General features: G+C 38.5%; 1 protein-coding gene across 2 annotated transcripts in view; it reads left to right on the top strand.

Moving 5' to 3' along the window:
* Positions 1–16699, top strand: part of CLIP4 (CAP-Gly domain containing linker protein family member 4) — a 66329-nt gene that overhangs the window by 17264 nt on the left and 32366 nt on the right. For both annotated transcript variants that reach the window (XM_060026882.1, XM_060026881.1), the window contains exons 6-9: positions 828–946; positions 3936–4172; positions 6585–6720; positions 12766–12906. In XM_060026882.1, the coding sequence (XP_059882865.1) occupies positions 828–946; positions 3936–4172; positions 6585–6720; positions 12766–12906 (633 nt within the window). The remainder of the gene's footprint in view (positions 1–827; positions 947–3935; positions 4173–6584; positions 6721–12765; positions 12907–16699) is intronic.

The following is a 16699-nucleotide window of genomic DNA, read 5'->3' as shown; positions in this document are numbered from 1 at the left end:
CCCATATTCTAAAATCAGTCAAAATGGGATCCCCAAATCTGGAGTATTTGCTGTATAGCATCGTGATGATTTGTTGAAAGTTATTAAAATGTTTTTAGAATTGCAAGATTCCCATTCTTATTGTGAAGTCCAAATTCATTTGTTGAATAAAGTATTGTGAATGAATACAGTATGTAAGCATGATGCATATGTTTAATTACTCTTTAATTTATTCCTGTCTTGAGAATTCTCCATTGTTTTACCTACTATTTTTTTCCGTGAAGAGGCAGATAGTAAATATTTTAGGTTTTGTGGACCACATGGTCTCTGTTGCAACTACTTGATTCTGCAGTTGTGGTGTGAAAGTAGCCACAGAGACTATGTGGCTGTGTTCTAATAAAACTTTATTTACAAAGACAGATGGTAAGTTGTTTTGGCCATGGCCATAGTTTGCTAGTCCCTGACCTAAACCCTACTACATTATAGTTGTCATGGCAAATATGCAAGAGGTTTAATGAGAGAGTGTGTTAAGATAGTTACTTTTACAAATATGAATTATTGCCATTAATTGCTTTAAAATATAGTTTAGTTTGTGATGGTTGGAAAACCCATGCTAATATCAGTCCATTTGATAGTGAAATTTTATTGTACTAAGAAAAGTATTAGTTAAGTAGGTTGTAATATGAAGAGTTTGTTCCATTGTGAGAATCGTCCTTTCAGTGGGTTGGTTTAAGTCTCATAAATAGCTAATACCCCTCCTCCCCCAAATAAACCCAGCCTATCTCCTTTTACCTTATACTAGCTTAATTTGAAAATTTTGTTAATATGCTTGCGATGTCTAATTGCAGATGTGGATGCCACTTGCAGTGACTTTAATTTTGGAACAGCTCTGCATATTGCTGCATATAACCTGTGTGCAGGTACTGTGAAATGCTTATTGGAGCATGGAGCAAACCCTGCATTTAGGGTAAGAGGTTAAATTAAAAGTGAAAAATATTAAAAGAATAAAAACATCTAACATTATCTCCCAGGAAAGAATTGAATCTGGATGTTGTTGTAGAGCTCTTATATAGGTAAATAATTTATATTTTTGTGCTGCATGTAAAGAGTAATGGTGATAAACTTTTGTCTCAAATTTAAGGCATAGCAGTGAATTTCAGTCCTTTTATATTGATAAGCTCTATAAACCTTACTTGCATTCAGATAAGTAAAATACTCTTTAAAGTATCATCTTTGAGTTTAAAAATATCTTTCATTTAAGCTTTTGGTATATTTATAAAACCTTAGCTGTTAAATAAAAGCACATATTTTAAAGTTACATTTCTGTATTAAATCATATTTTAAATTCTTTTGGAAAGAAATTTTATTTCAGACAATTTAAAAAATGCATATTTAACAGTGCAGTAAACCTTTAAAATCGACTTAAAGGAAACATTTATTTTTTCAGGGTAATGTTATACATTTACAAAGTTAACACACAGGATTGAATTTCATAATCTTCAAATCATTTGGTATTTTGTTGTCTTCCCAAAAGTGGCTCTCAATGTTCTTTTCTGTTATATTGATAGCAGTGACTTGCTCTGGCAGGGATTCTTAATTGGGTCTGTGCCTTCTCTTGAAGGGGCAGGGGTGGGCAATGTTAGAAAAAGCCTCTTCCCTTCCTCTTTTCCTCACTCCCTCTCTGCTTTCCTGTTTTCCCTTCCCTCCCTACTTCTTTGCCCCTTTTCTTTCTGTTTAACCCCGTTAATTAATTATTTAATCAACCCCTTTCTTCCTCCTTCCCTCCCTCCTTCCTTCAGGTCCTCTTGTTTATTGGGCACTGGGAGAATACAACAACAAATACGTCTCTGTCCTCAAAGAGAATATTGTCTAGAGGGGAGGACAGACAAGAGAGCAGTCAGTTTTACTGTAGTGTGTCCTGGCAAAAGTGATGTTGAGTGCTTAAACGTAGTTAAGAATTAACCAGGTACAGGAGGAAGCTGAGAAAGGCATGTTAGGCAGAGAGAGTAGCGTGCACAAAGGCTAGGAGATGGTAATTCAGTTTGGCTGGAGTGTGAAGGTGATACGTGTCTTCTTTTGCTAGTACAACTGTTGACAAGACCCTATTAGTGGAGAGAATATTTTGAACCCAGTAAGATGCAGTGAAGTGTGTCATTGAGGTAAATTACCAATTCAGGCCCCAAAGAATTAATAGATTACCGAATTTTGGAGGTTAATACTTAAAAAAAAAAAGCAGTCAATATGTGGGTCAGCAGTAGCCCTTGGATCAGACCCTGACAGCCACTACTTTAGAAGAAAATGGAATTCTATAGCTAATCATGAACAAGCCGCCTTATGTTAACATGATATCATTGTTACTTTATTATTATTTAGTATTTTTTAAACAGAAGTTTTATTTTATATAGGAATTGACGGAAGTGTGTGACTTACTCTAGAAAGGTGAGGACTTAAAAATCTGAAGTAAATATTCATTGTAAATATAGCTTATTTACAACTTATCATGACAGGTTTGTTGATTAAAAAAAGTTTTTTTCCCTCTGTCTTTTTCTCAAGAGTACGATAAGCGCTATAGGTATTTTCATTACATTTTGTACTTTTTCTTTGGAAAAAAAAAAAATCGGGCATCAAAATAGTTGATCACTGTCCCAGAAATTTGATAATATGTCTTCCTACCATGTTTTTACTTAGGACGAAACTGACTTGAATTTTAAGATAAAAAATGTGAGGCACTTGCAAACTAAATGTGTTCTAAAAGCCTCATGCTTTTATCCATATGGAGCATTTGAAGATAATTATTAGAGGAGAAGGAAAGGGAAAAAGTTTTCTGAGCAAAAGAATCTTGGTTCATCTTATTAAGAAAAGATTACGGTCTGGAATCTTTCTGATGAAGCCTGAGTTTTTGGTTAGGGAACGCAGAAGAAAGAGAACTTGTTTGAGGGTAGGACAGCACAGAGCAGCAGAAGGGCTGAGAGTCCAGTGGGTGCTGGACATGGACTGCAGTGTCATCCCTGCAGTAATTATGGAGATGATGCTGAGCGAGTCATTCATCTCTCCTTGCCTAATTTTCCTAATTGGCAAACTGGAAATGGTATTGATATCTTACTTGTTTAGTTGGTGTCTTCTGCTACAGTCCAGACTCTTAACAGGTAAAAATTTTTATCTGTTTTATTCACAAGCTTTTTCTTGCTGTGATAACCAAATGAGATAATTTATATGATAGGATTTTGCTTATATAAACACTGTGCAAATGTTAGTGGGCCTGTGACTGCCCATTTTTGCTTGCTGCAGGATAAATCCCAGCCCAGATTTTAGAAGTAGATTCTGTTCTTAAAATCTGAGTCACTCCATGAGTGGGCAGGATGGGTCGAGGTCACAGAGCCAAGGTGGCAGCTCTGGGGGAGGGGAGGGAGTCTCGGGTCTGGGGTTGGGAAGCCAGGCAGTCCTGTGACTTCTGTCTCCAGCCTGTGCAGCCAGGCTCTCTTCCCACTGACTGCCTTCCTGCTCTTCCCTGAGCCTGGACCTCGGTCCCCACCAGCTGAGCTGCCCTGTGTTCCCTCACCTCCCTGGACCTCTGCGCCAGTGCCTCTCAGCAGCGAGGCCCTCCCTGACCCCTGTGTGTGAATCGCCATCTCTGTGCCCGTGTTCCCTGTCCCCCTTAACCTGCTTTGTTCTCTCTGCCACTTTTTACCCTTCGATACACCATACGTTTTATGTGTGTGATTATGTTCTGCCTCTCACCAGGCTGTGTGCTTTCTGAGAGCGGGGCTTTTGTTTTCTTCACTGTGTGCCTTTAGCACTTAGAATGGTGTCTGGCAGGTGGTAGAAGTTTAGTAAATATTTTTGAATAAATAAATGATAGATGAATTTAACTTACTTTTTCCAAAAATATTTTTATATGACCGTGTAGAGCTCTGGGCAGATATGAACTGAAAAATTTCTCTGCTCTTTATTTGTAGAATGACAAAGGACAGATCCCTGCTGACGTTGTCCCAGACCCGGTCGAAATGCCCTTAGAAATGGCCGATGCCGCGGCAACTGCTAAAGAAATCAAGCAGATGCTGCTCGATGCGGTGCCTCTGTCGTGTGATCTCTCAAAGCCCTTGCTTCCAAGTCACGATCGTGTTACTAGCAAGGTGATGCTGACGTCACTTGGCCTGAAGCTGGGGGATCGTGTCGTTATTGCAAGACAGAAGGTATAGTCAGTAGCTGCAGTCTCTAAAGCGATGTCCAAGGTCATTATGTGGGCTGTGTGCCAAGGGTGCAGTGTGGTTTTGAGTTTTTTTTTTTTTTAAGTTCCATATGTAGGTAGAAGGATACTTAATGGAAAACTTGAAACTTAGATGCACGGTTACTATAAAGCACAATTTAAGAATATAAACTATTCAAACTGAATAACGAAGACATCTTTATTTGAATGGGAGAAAAGTGGAGCATAGTGGAGCTGCCGAGTGAATTTAGAGGCATCCAGCCTGCAGGTTTTCCCTTGCAGCTCCCCGCTCGCTCGCACCCCTCCTCAGTAGTGATTCTCCCACAGCTACTACTGCACAGAAACGGAGCAAAGGTGACCCTCACTGTTCCTGGGTGTTTGGCTTCTTGATCCCACAAACAGGGAAATCTTAGATATGATTTCAACCTGGTAATGAAAATGTATGTGGGAAAGAGGACTCCCAACGCCACCCGACTGAAGATTCTCTGGACACCTCTTTCTCCAGAGCCTCAGTTTCCAGGTGGCTTTCACTTGTTGCCCTTCTCTCTTTTTAAAAACCTCCTATGGGAGAGCTGTTTTTCTCTTTTTGGGGCCAATTGGGAGCTCGGTATGGAGAATGGGACAGGGAATTTGCGCTTGCGTGTGGAATTTCTAAAATAGCTACGGCTAAACATCTGGGTGGCTTCGTGGGGAGTGTTATGCACTTTTCTCAGAAAACACTGAAATTTGAACATTTGAGTTACTAAGAAAGTTGCTTCAAAAAGCAACTTTACACTGAGAATGACATTTACCAACTTCCACAAGAATACATTCATGGACATTTGTTAGTTTTCCGTTGTCCTATCTGTGGAGCTAAAATACCAAGAAATTATGAACGCATAGCATTTTGTCCCCTTTGGATTAATATTCAGCTTCTTTAGTATTCCTGTCCTACGTCTGAGAATGGACTTTTAGAAGAGTTATTCTGTGTTTTATTTTACTACTTTTTATTTTGAGTAATTTAAAGCTATACAAAAGTAGAAACATATAACGAACATGCGTATATCAGTCGGCAGCGTTTACCTTTGTCACCTCAGAGCCAGTCTTGTTTCATTTATATTTACCCTCAGTCTATTGCTTGTCTTTTCATTCTCTTAGGACTGTCTTTCAAAGAGCAGGCGTTTTAAATTCTCATGAAGTTCATTTTATCAAAATTTTATTTCATGGATTGTGTGTTTAGAATATCTGAGAAATTTTCTACTATGTTTTCTTCTAGATGTTTACAGTTTTAGGTTTTATATTTAGTTTTACATTTAATTCTGAGTTAATTTTTGGATAGAGTGCTAGGTATAGATAGGGTTTGTGTGTTTAGTTCTCTGTGTTTCTCTTTTTTAAAAAAATAAATTTATTTTATTTATTTATTTTTGGCTGCATTGGGTCTTCGTTGCTGTGCATGGGCTTTCTCTAATTGCGGCAAGCTGGGGGCGGTTGCGGAGCGAGCGGAAGGCCGTTGCGGTGCGCGGCCTTCTCATTGCAGTGGCTTCTCTTGTTGCGGAGCACGGGCTCTGGGCGCGTGGGCTTCAGTAGTTGTGGCGGCACACAGGCTCAGTAGTTGTGGTTCGTGGGCTCTAGAGCGCAGGCTCAGTAGTTGTGGTGCACGGGCTTAGTTGCTCTGCAGCATGTGGGATCTTCCCGGACCAGGGCTTGAACCCATGTCCCCTGCAATGGCAGGCGGATTCTCAACCATTGCACCACCAGGGAAGTCTTGTATTGCTGTTTTGAATGGAATATTTTATAAATGTCAGGTCAAACTGGCTTATAGCTGGTTTCAGGTTTCAGTTTTTCTGTATCCTTACTGGTTTTCTGCCTTCTTGGCCTGTTGATTATGGAGAGAGGTGTGTTGAAGTCTCACTGTGATTGTAGATTTGTCTATTTCTCTTTTTAGTTCTATTAGTTTCCACTTCATATGTCTTGGAGCTCAGTTGTTAGGTACATATAGATTTAGGATTCTTATGCCTTCTTGGTCCATTGACTCTTTTATCATTATTTAATGTCTCTTTTTATCCCTGGTAATATTTTCCTTCTTCTGAAGTCTACTTTGAGAGAATTTTTTTTTTTTTTTTTGCGGTACGCGGGCCTCTCACTGTTGTGGCCTCTCCCGTTGCAGAGCACAGGCTCCGGACGCACAGGCTCAGCGGCCATGGCTCACGGGCCCAGCCGCTCTACGACATGTGGGATCTTCCCGGACGGGGGCATGAACCCGTGTCCCCTGCACTGGCAGGCGGACTCTCAACCACTGTGCCACCAGAGAAGCCCTGAGAGAATGTTTTTGAAAGACTTCCATGATAAAGTTGCAAGAGTGGGAAACTTAGAATTACTGGTAGTACTCAAAAGTTACTCTGATTTATGTTTTCTTTAGGTTGGAACATTAAGATTTTGTGGAACAACTGAATTTGCAAGTGGGCAGTGGGCTGGCATTGAGTTGGATGAACCAGAAGGAAAAAACAATGGAAGTGTTGGGAAAGTCCAGTACTTTAAATGTGCCCCCAAATATGGTAAGTTACATACTATCTAATTTAATGAGAATTAATTTAAAATAATAAAATTTTACTCTTTTATTATTTTTAAATAAAACTTTCTCCCCGGTTACTTATGTAATAAATGAAGTGACTGCCCTTTTCTTACTGTGAGCAATATTGTGCTTGGGAGAGGGTGTCTTACTAGGAGGGCACCTAGCTCTGGAGACCTTCCTGAATCCTGCTCATGGTGGTGTCATGACTGAAGGAGGGATTTTGTTCTTTATTACCAAGGACATACAGAGCTCTAGAGATTGAAAAACTTGAAAAGCTAGTGAGGCCAACTTTATTACTGTGCTCCTGAGCTGGGATGATTCTTTTTCAGACAAATGTTTGCTTTATTTTATATTCTCTGTTTCTCTCGTATACACACACACACACACCTTGACACATTGATTTCAGTTTGCTTTTGTCACTTACTATGTTGTGAATATTTTTCCTTGTTGTGAAGTACTTTCCCAGAACATTAATTTCCCTGGTTGCGCAGTATTTCATCTTATAGCTCGACAGGGAAGGCAGTATATGGTACAGTGTTGAAGAGTATGGGCCTTGGAGCCCGACTGCTTGGGTGTGAATCAGCTGCTCTACCTACCAGCTGTGGGACCTTCTTTCTCTTCTTGTGCCTCAGTTTTCTTCTGTAAAATGAGGATAGCAATACCGCAAGAGTTCATGTGGGAATTAAATGTGTTGATAAATATATAAAGCACCTAGAATAGTGCTTGGTTCCCAGTAAGCACCCCCAAAATGTTAACTATTTGCTAGCTGTTATGAATTTATCAAAATCACCAGTTTCCTTTTGTCATACACTTAAGATGGAGCCTCATTTTGGGGTATATTATTAAAATTTTTGTTTATAAAAAATGCCCATTACGTTAGATTTAAAAAACATAAAAAAGGAGAAAAAAATAAAATCACCTGTATATATTTTCTGTTTATTTTTTCCACAAAATTTGGATTATATATAGTTAAATAGTCTGCATTTTTATCTGACATCCTATTATAATTTCCTCAAATCTTTAAATATTGTTTGAAAATGTGATTTTTTATGGCTCAATTTCCTTTAATTTTTCCAATTTGATGGGTGAAAATTTCTGTTTAAATTCATGTTATTCTGACTGTGGTGAAATAAGATACCTAAAATGTTCTATTGTAGCACATGTATTTTTTGTGTTATCTTGGCAATTGCCAAGAAATAATTATTCATATTATTTGCCAGTTAAAAATTGGGATGTTAGCTTTTTAAAAAACTGATGAGTTTTTAAAAAATAAATGCATCTTTAGGATATTAAGCCTTTATATTTATTACAGATATTTCGCCCAGTTTGTCATTTGCCTTTGAACTTCATCTGCAGTGTTTTTGGACACGTAGTTTTATGCAGTTAAAAGACTTTTCCTTTACAATTTCTTATAACTGCTTTTATGCTAAGGTAGATAGTTCTTCCTAATCCAGAATTCATTATAGGTTATATATTTTATTCTTTTGAATGTTTTAATTTTTAAATACCACATTACTTAATTTGGAGTTTATTTGGTTAGTTGTATAAGGATAAGAATTTAAGTTTAGTTTTACTCTATTAGCTAATTTTGGCAACTGTCAAGCAGACTAAGGGCAAGATCAAGACCATTAGCAACACAGAGAGCAGATGTAAACCAGAGCCATGAGAAATGCTTAGATTGTAACAGAATGCATGTGGCCTCCCAAATCCCATCGTTCCAAGGAGAGGCATGCTTGATTAGGACAAAGATGGACACGCAAGGACCCTGTCTCCATCCCCTTTTACATACTTTACGGCAAGTTGGGGGGCAAGGGTCATGTGTTGGACTATATAAAAATGGGAATAGCCCTTCCTGCTGAGCCAGCTCAGTAGTCTGAGCCAGATCTTTGCTAAACTGTCAGTACTTGAGGTGTGGGGAGCAGGAGAGGCAGAGAACCCCCTGACTAAGCAGAAGCGAAAGCATTTGTCTCTTTTCAGCAACAGTTTTTTGGGTTTTTTTCCCTCTCTCTAAATCTGTCATTTTCCCTTTGGCTTGCTGTACTTCCTTTAATATAAATTAAGTTCTTATAAATGCTATAGTCTGTTTTGGGATTGTTTTGTCCCACTGATCTATTAATTCTAGCACATATTAGATTGTTTTGATTGTAAAAATTTTATAATAATTTTTTAAAGATCTTTTTAAAAGCAGCTTTTGGTTCATAGCAAAATTGAGAGGAAGGTACAGAGATTTCCTGTATACCTCCTGCCCACACATGCACAGTTTCCCCTTTTATCAACATCCCTTCACCAGAGTGTACATTTCTTACAGTGGATGCACCTGCATGGACACATCATAATCACTCAGAGTCCATAGTTTGCCTTAGGGGTCACTCTTTGTGTTGTATAATCTGTGGGTTTGGACAAGTGTATAAGGGCATGTATCCATCATTGCCGTATTACGGAGTGTTTTCACTGCCCTGAAAATCCTCTGTGCTCCACCTGCTCATCCCTTCCCACCTCAGCCCCTGGCAACCATTGACCATTTTACTGTCTCCATAGTTTTGCCTTTTCCAGAATGTCAGATAGCTGGAATCATAGAGTATATAGCCTTTTAATAATGCCTTCTTTCACTTAGTAATTTGCATTTAAGTTTCTTCCATGTCTTTTCATGGCTTGATAGCTCATGTCTTTTTAGCACTGAATAATACTCCATTGTCTGGAGGTATCACAGTCCTCCATTATTTCTCCATTCACCTACTAAAGGATATCTTGGTTGCTTCTCTAAGTTTTGGCAGTTATGAAATTTTTTTTATAATTTTTAGTATTTGGTAATACTATTTTTATGTCTTAATAATCACCAAAGTGAACACATATACCTAGTTTAATAAGTCAAGTTGTATTATAAGGTTTATTAAAACAACAGCTAAACCCTCTCCTGGCTTGCCCTTCCTTAACTCTGAGACCTGTTCTTTAGAGGCAAGAACTTTTTTGACTTCTTTAGATGTATCTTCTGATGTTCATATTCATATTTTAAATAATATATGAATCTTTCCAATTTTAGACATCTTTTGACTTCATACTATGAAGAGAAAGATTTGGTGTTCATACTAAGTCATTTTTTTTTCTTGGTTTACTTATTTGTTTTGGTGGAGCACATCCTTCAGTAGCTTTTTGACAGAGGACTCATGGGGAGTGAATTTTTTGAGACTTTACATTCCAGAAATGTTTATTTCTACCCTTACACTTCATATGATAGTTTAGTGGGATAAGGAGTGTTAGGTTGAAATTCACATTTTTTCAGTATTTTGAAGGTGATACTCTATTGTCTAATGCAATTTGGCAAACTTTTTTTGTAAAGGGCCAGGTAGTAAATATTTTGGTTTTATGGGTCATACAGTCCCTTGTTGCAAAACTATTCAGCTCTCCTGTTGTAGTGAATAAGCAGTCGTAGACAACATGTAAACAAATGGGTGTGGCTGCATTCCAACAGAACGGTACAAAAATAGGCGGTGGGAGGATGTGGCTCTCAGGCCATAGTTTGCCAGCTATCATCCTGAGCTTCCACTGCTGCTGTCTAGAAGTTTCAGAGTCATCCTTTCTTCTGTTTTTGTCCTTTTCCCTGTTTTTGGAAGCTTCTTTGGAAGCTTTAGCTTTTTTTCTCTTTTTTTTATCATTTTCTTTTTTCTTTAGAGTTTGTACCATTTTTATTTCTTACTAAAATTTTAGTGGAGTTTTGGGAGGAATTGTGGTTAAACAAAATGGATCATGTTTATCCAGAAATTCATTACTCTTCTGTTTAAAAATAATTCTTCCTTATGTGTTTATTTCTAGTTAAGCCTTATCATTGTATGTCAAGATCTGAGGAGAGTCCCGTCAGTACTTTGAGTAGCATGAGATTCTGAACAGGAAGGTTAACCCATACACAGTGCACACTTTGGGCTTTGATTATATCCAGTCTGTCATTGCTTTAAATTTAGTTTTGGTTTTCCCAAATGATTTAGTTAATTTAAAAAAAAAAAAACAAGGAGAAAGAGCTATGTAGTTCATTCATTGAACGATATTATTGTGACATTAATGACACAGGTTTGAAAAATAATTTATGGTCTGCGCTCGAATATGTTTTGGTTTTCTGTTTTTTACAGTCCTTCCTATATCCACACATACAACTTTTCACAGATATAATCATAATGTAATCAAACATACAACTCAATTTTTGTTCTCTTGATTTACTTTTCATATATTTCTATATTTCTACATAATCTTTATTGTTTTACTTATTAACAGTGATGTCATAGTTCATAAACATAGTGGATTCATTTATTCTATTGCCAAATAATTGTTTTCTCCTACATACAGTATTGCAGTGATGATATACTCAGGTATGCAGTCTTTTCCTCCTATTTGGATTATTTTCTCGTAAATTAATTTCCAAAAGTATGATTGGGTTTTAATAGTAAACTAGAAATTGCTTTGGCTCTTGAAGTCTATCTTCTCCTTATAATATGCAAACGTAAGTTTGTAACCTTGTTCACAGTATTTCCTTATAATTAATGCCATAAAGTAAATTAGGTCAGAATTTTTGTCTTCAAGTAAGATTTTACAAATTTACATCCCACAGTATAAAATAATTTATTTCTTCAAACCCTTGGCAACACTGGATGTAATCATCATCAAGCTTGAGTGCGTGTGTGTGTGCATGTGTGTGTATTTGGCAAGGAAAATAATTTAGAGAAAAAAATAGAAAGCGAATCTGATAGGCGGGAGACAGAAGAGAGAAAACATTGTGGAGAAGTCAAAAGAGCTAGGAAAATCAGGAGGAAGGATTGTAGAATCTGATGGAGGAAAGAATTTTGAGATTAGCAGAAAAGTAGTATAGTTTGCACTTGTTAGCTATAAACAAAGAACTCACTTTTTGTAATCTTGAGCATTTCATCAAACCTATTTTAAAACAAGTTGTTTTAATGTATTACATTTTAGTCATAATGTGTCTTTGTTAGATTAGGCGTAAACACTGAATGGTAGTGTATAATGTACATATTATGTCTTTATTTTTTCTTCTTAAATGTCTTAGCCAAATAATCTTGGTATTTATAGTCCATATTCACTATTTCTAATGTCTGTGCATATTTATATATACTGTAATTTTATGCCTGGATAAATTTCTTTTTTAATGGAATTTTATACTCCTAGCTGCAGCAAACAGGCAGCCCCCTCCCCCTGTCCCCACATACCTTCCCACACAACACACACTGTATTGTTTCTGTTGTCAGTTGTCAGAAGCTGAGGGCTAAGCCTCTTGGGAAATTATGTTTTATACTCAAAAAGATTTTTTATATCCCTACTATGTGTAAGGCACTATAGTTAGGTACATTGGGGGAATGCAGAGATGAGTATTGGATTTTGTCTTCTAAAGTCTGGAAGATAGATAAAACATGAACATAAAAAGCTATAATATGGGAAAAAATATGTTCTAAGGAGCTATAGATAAAGGGACATGAGGAATAGTTTTTGTACTATATAGTGCACTGTTATTTGCCAGTACTTAGAAATAATTATAATTCTCTTTTCCCTGAGTTTCACTTAGTGCCTCGTTAATGTTATGTGCTTCTTAAATTATTGTGTATATTGTTAGTCTTTTTTTTTTTTTTTTTTGCGGTACACGGGCCTCTCACTGTTGTGGCCTCTCCCGTTGCAGAGCACAGGCTCCGGATGCGCAGGCTCAGCGGCCGTGGCTCACGGGCCCAGCCGCTCTGCTGCATGTGGGATCTTCCCGGACCGGGGCACGAACCCATGTCCCCTGCATCGGCAGGCGGACTCTCAACCACTGCGCCACCAGGGAAGCCCTATGTTGTTAGTCTTGACAACTAGATTGTAAACTCTCTGAGGGCAAGTACTGAGTGAGACGCACTTTTTCTCTGTCTCTCACTACAGGGCACCTAGTAGACACTAAAAAAGAACTTAAAGATTTATATTACTGAATGGCTGTACTTGTCCTTTTATTTGAAGTGCTTTTAATTGCTTAACACTAAAATTCTGCATTCTCTTTTAGGTATTTTTGCGCCCCTTTCAAAGATAAGTAAAGCAAAAGATCGAAGGAAGAATACAGCACACACTCCTCCTACAAAAGCTGTACCTCTCGTCAGGTCCCAGAAAATTGATGTAGCGCATGTAACGTCAAAAGTACATACTGGTAGGTCAAACCAGAAAGTTTGATATCTTGTTCGTGTTTTACTTTTTTCTGTGGAATGCCTTATATTTAAATTGCTTCACACTTTTTGGTTAGCTGCCTGTGAAACCTGCATTTAATAAAACCTGCAAAGTTCTTGGTTTATGATTTTAATCCCTGACAAGTGTTTTTCAGATTTGTTCCTTCCTTTTTTTCCCTTCTATTTCCATACTTTTATCACCCCCAATCTAACCTCAAAGCCAGACTTCTGTACCTCTGATAAATATTTATGCAGCACAACTAGCTTTATGTTTCTCACCTATTCAAGAATTTTAGTGACTTTTTTTATCAGAAAAAGTTTCGACTCTTGAAACTGGCCGTCAGAGACCTTTCTCTGATGGAGTCTCTTACTGCTTCGCAGCTGAGCTGCGGTTTGTCACGTCTCACTGTCTTTTGTGTACATGGTTCTCACTCTTCCCGTCATACCTTCCCTATCTCTCTGGGCAGTATTTGACTTCTGCCTGAGGTTTGAGTCATTCCTTACCTCCTTACTCACATCCTGTTTCTCCATGAAAACCTCCGTGATGACCCCGCTCACTTCGATCTCCTCGTTCTCTAATTTCGTATACACTCTGATCCGTACCAGCCTGTTGCTATTTGTTATCTTGGGTTTTGTCCTCTGATTGCTTTATTTGGGCAGATCTTCTATTCTGTTAGAAAAATCTTCAACTTTAAATGGACTGTGAGAGCATTTTGTACTTTCGTATTCACTGTAGCACATAGCACAGAATAGGTGCTTAATAAATACTTGCTAACTCATCAATAACTGAAGCAGAAAGGCACTCACCACGACTAAAGGATTTTGTCTACAAATTTGGTTGGCCTTTCTGCTCTGTTCCACTGGCCTATTTGAATATCCCTGTGTTAGTAATGAACTGTATAATTACTATAGTTTATTTATTTATTTTTTTCTTTTCTTTCTTTCTTTTTTTTTTTTTTTGCGGTACGCGGACCTCTCACTGTTGTGGCCTCTCCCGTTGCGGAGCACAGGCTCAGTGGCCATGGCTGACGGGCCCAGCCGCTCCGCGGCATGTGGGATCTTCCCGGACCGGGGCACGAACCCGTGTCCCCCGCATTGGCAGGTGGAGTCTCAACCACTGCGCCACCAGGGAAGCCCTATAGTTTTTTTAAAAAATAAATCTTGATATCTAGAGGAAAGCCTCCTATCTTTTTCTTGAACAGTGTCCTGCCTGTTTGGCCCTTATACATCAAACTTCCTTATAAATTTTAGAATAAGTTGTTAAGTTTCTTTAAAAAAAAATGTGTTGAGAGAGGGATGGGGGGCTGGGCAAAATAGGTGAAGGGAATTAAGAGGCAGAAACTTGTAGTTAAGAAATAAGTCACGGGAATGGAACCTACAGCATAGGGAACATGGCCGGTAATGTTGTAATAACTTTGTAGTGACAGAGGTAACTAGACTTATTGTGGTGATCAATTCATAATGTATATAGATGTCGAATCACTATGTTGTACACCTGAAGCTAATATAATATTTAGGTCAACTACACTTCAATTAGAAAAATAAAAAGGAAAAATAAATAAATAAGGTGATAAGTATATCTCCAGGGCAAGAAAATATTATTTTGCAAGTACAAACTGGAATTATATCTCAAAAAAAGTGCTTGTCACAAAATTAAAGTTTTTTTTGCTCCTTAATAGAAAGTTAACTTCTAGACAGATAAATTAACAAATTATGTTAATGTTATTTTTAGTGTCAAAAAGTAAAAATATCCATTGAAGTTTTAGTTGGTGTTACATTTAAACCTTAAATCAGTTTGAGAACTGACATCTTTACAATATTCAGTCTTTTAATCGTAAGCTTGGGATATTGCTTTATTTAATTGGGTCCTTTAAAAATATCTCAATAAAAGTTTATGATTTTCTCTACAGATATTTCGTACTTGTTTTGTTAGGTCTATTCCTAGGTACTTTAGACTTTTTGATGCTCTTGTAAGTGGTATCCTTTTAACTTGAAACCCAGAAGTACACAGCAGATATGGAAAGAAAGCTCAAAGAGAAGCCCTGTTTGTGGTCTGAGGAGCAGGAAAGGGGTCTCCTGCTAGACAGAAAGTGGAGGAAGTCCCTGTTTTCTTTTGTGATTGCTCTTTTTTATGTCTTTGGTTCTTTCCCACCGCAGTCCCTAGGCAGTCCTGCATGTTGTAATAGCAGCAGGGGATGGCCACGCACCTAAAACCCCAAGGGAGGGGAACCCTTGTTTCTGGCCAGAGAAACTGTGGTCCCAAGAACAGGGATGGAATCCCCATTAGTTTTTCTTCTTTTTTCTTACTGCTTGACCCCATAGGCAGAGTCAATCTCAAAAGGTTATATGACAGGGGCTTCCCTGGTGGCGCAGTGGTTAAGAATCCGCCTGTCGATGCAGGAGACAGGGGTTTGAGCCCTGGTCGGGGAAGATCCCACATGCCACAGAGCAACTAAGCCACAACTACGGAGCCCGCATGCCATAACTACTGAAGCCCGTGTGCCTAGAGCCCGTGCTCCACAACAAGAGAAGCCACCACAGTGAGAAGCCTGCACACTGCAACGAAGAGTAGCCCCTGCTCTCCGCAACTAGAGAAAGCCCACATGCACCAACAAAGACCCAATGCAGCCAAAAGTAAAAATAAATAAAACAAACAAACAAGAAGGTTATATGACAGAGCAGGGAAATTAAAGCCTAGGCATTCTACCCAGAGTATCAGGAAGGGGTGCCTCTGGGAGCAGGAAAGTGTCAAGGAGACCGTGGTGAGGAAGGAGCTCAAGAAAGTGATCTCAGAATGGTGGGCTTACTGCCAGGTTGTGTGTGCATGCGTCTGACCACGGGCTTCGGTCTCCTGCACAGACCACTGCCCAGGTCTCAGACTGACTACTGGGTGGCTCAGCACACGAGACAGATCCCAAATAGGCTTTGGCAACTGAACTGACGTTGGAGCCACAGTCACAGAAGATGGGTAGGAACTGCCAGCCTGAAACTAACTGCCTGCTAACTGTCGAATGCCTGCTAAAACAGAACAGAGCAAAACAGTCAGCACTCTCCATGGAATTTAAGCAAGACCCAAAGTCCTGTAAAATATGTTCATACTGTACAGGATACAGTCCAAAGCTGCTCCAAATATGAAAACCCAGGAAAATCTCACCAACTCTCAAGGAAAAGGACGATCAAAAGATGCCAACCCTGAGATTATACAGACATTTATCAGATAAAGATTTTAAAGAATATATTATAACCCTCTAAGAATTAAGGGTGAACCCTCTTGAGACAAATGGAAAAATTCAGCAGAGACATGAAGGTATAAAAAAAGAAGCAATAATTCATATACACACGCACACACACACGAGTTCAAGTAAAACTGAGGTAATCTAAGATTGGTGGATTGTAGCAATGTCGGTATCCTGGTTGTGCTTTTATGCTATAGTTTTGTAAAGTGTCACCTTTGGGGAAAACTGGGTAAAGTGTACAAGAGATCTCCCGATACTGTTTTTTACAACTGCATATGAATTTCCAGTTATCTCAAAATTTTCAAATAAAAGGAAAGACTCAAACGGATACTTCAGGACTGAAAAATATAACTGAAAATAAGCAATTACTCTGTGAGTTGACTTCACAGAGTCTCTCTCCCCCACCCCCAACCCAGTTTCTGCTGTTGTGGTTCTGGCCCTCACTGCTGGCCTCTACTTCCAGTCTCTCCTCCTCTGGTTCCTTCTAAACTTTGCTGTCGGGGTAATGTTATTCACCTGTGACTGTTCATGCCATTCCTCC

This window comes from Delphinus delphis, chromosome 12 (assembly GCF_949987515.2).
Source record: "Delphinus delphis chromosome 12, mDelDel1.2, whole genome shotgun sequence".
In the NCBI taxonomy this organism is placed as follows: Eukaryota; Metazoa; Chordata; class Mammalia; order Artiodactyla; family Delphinidae; genus Delphinus; species Delphinus delphis.
The sequence above is the reverse complement of the archived record's forward strand: the minus strand, read 5'-3'. Positions and strand labels throughout refer to the sequence as shown.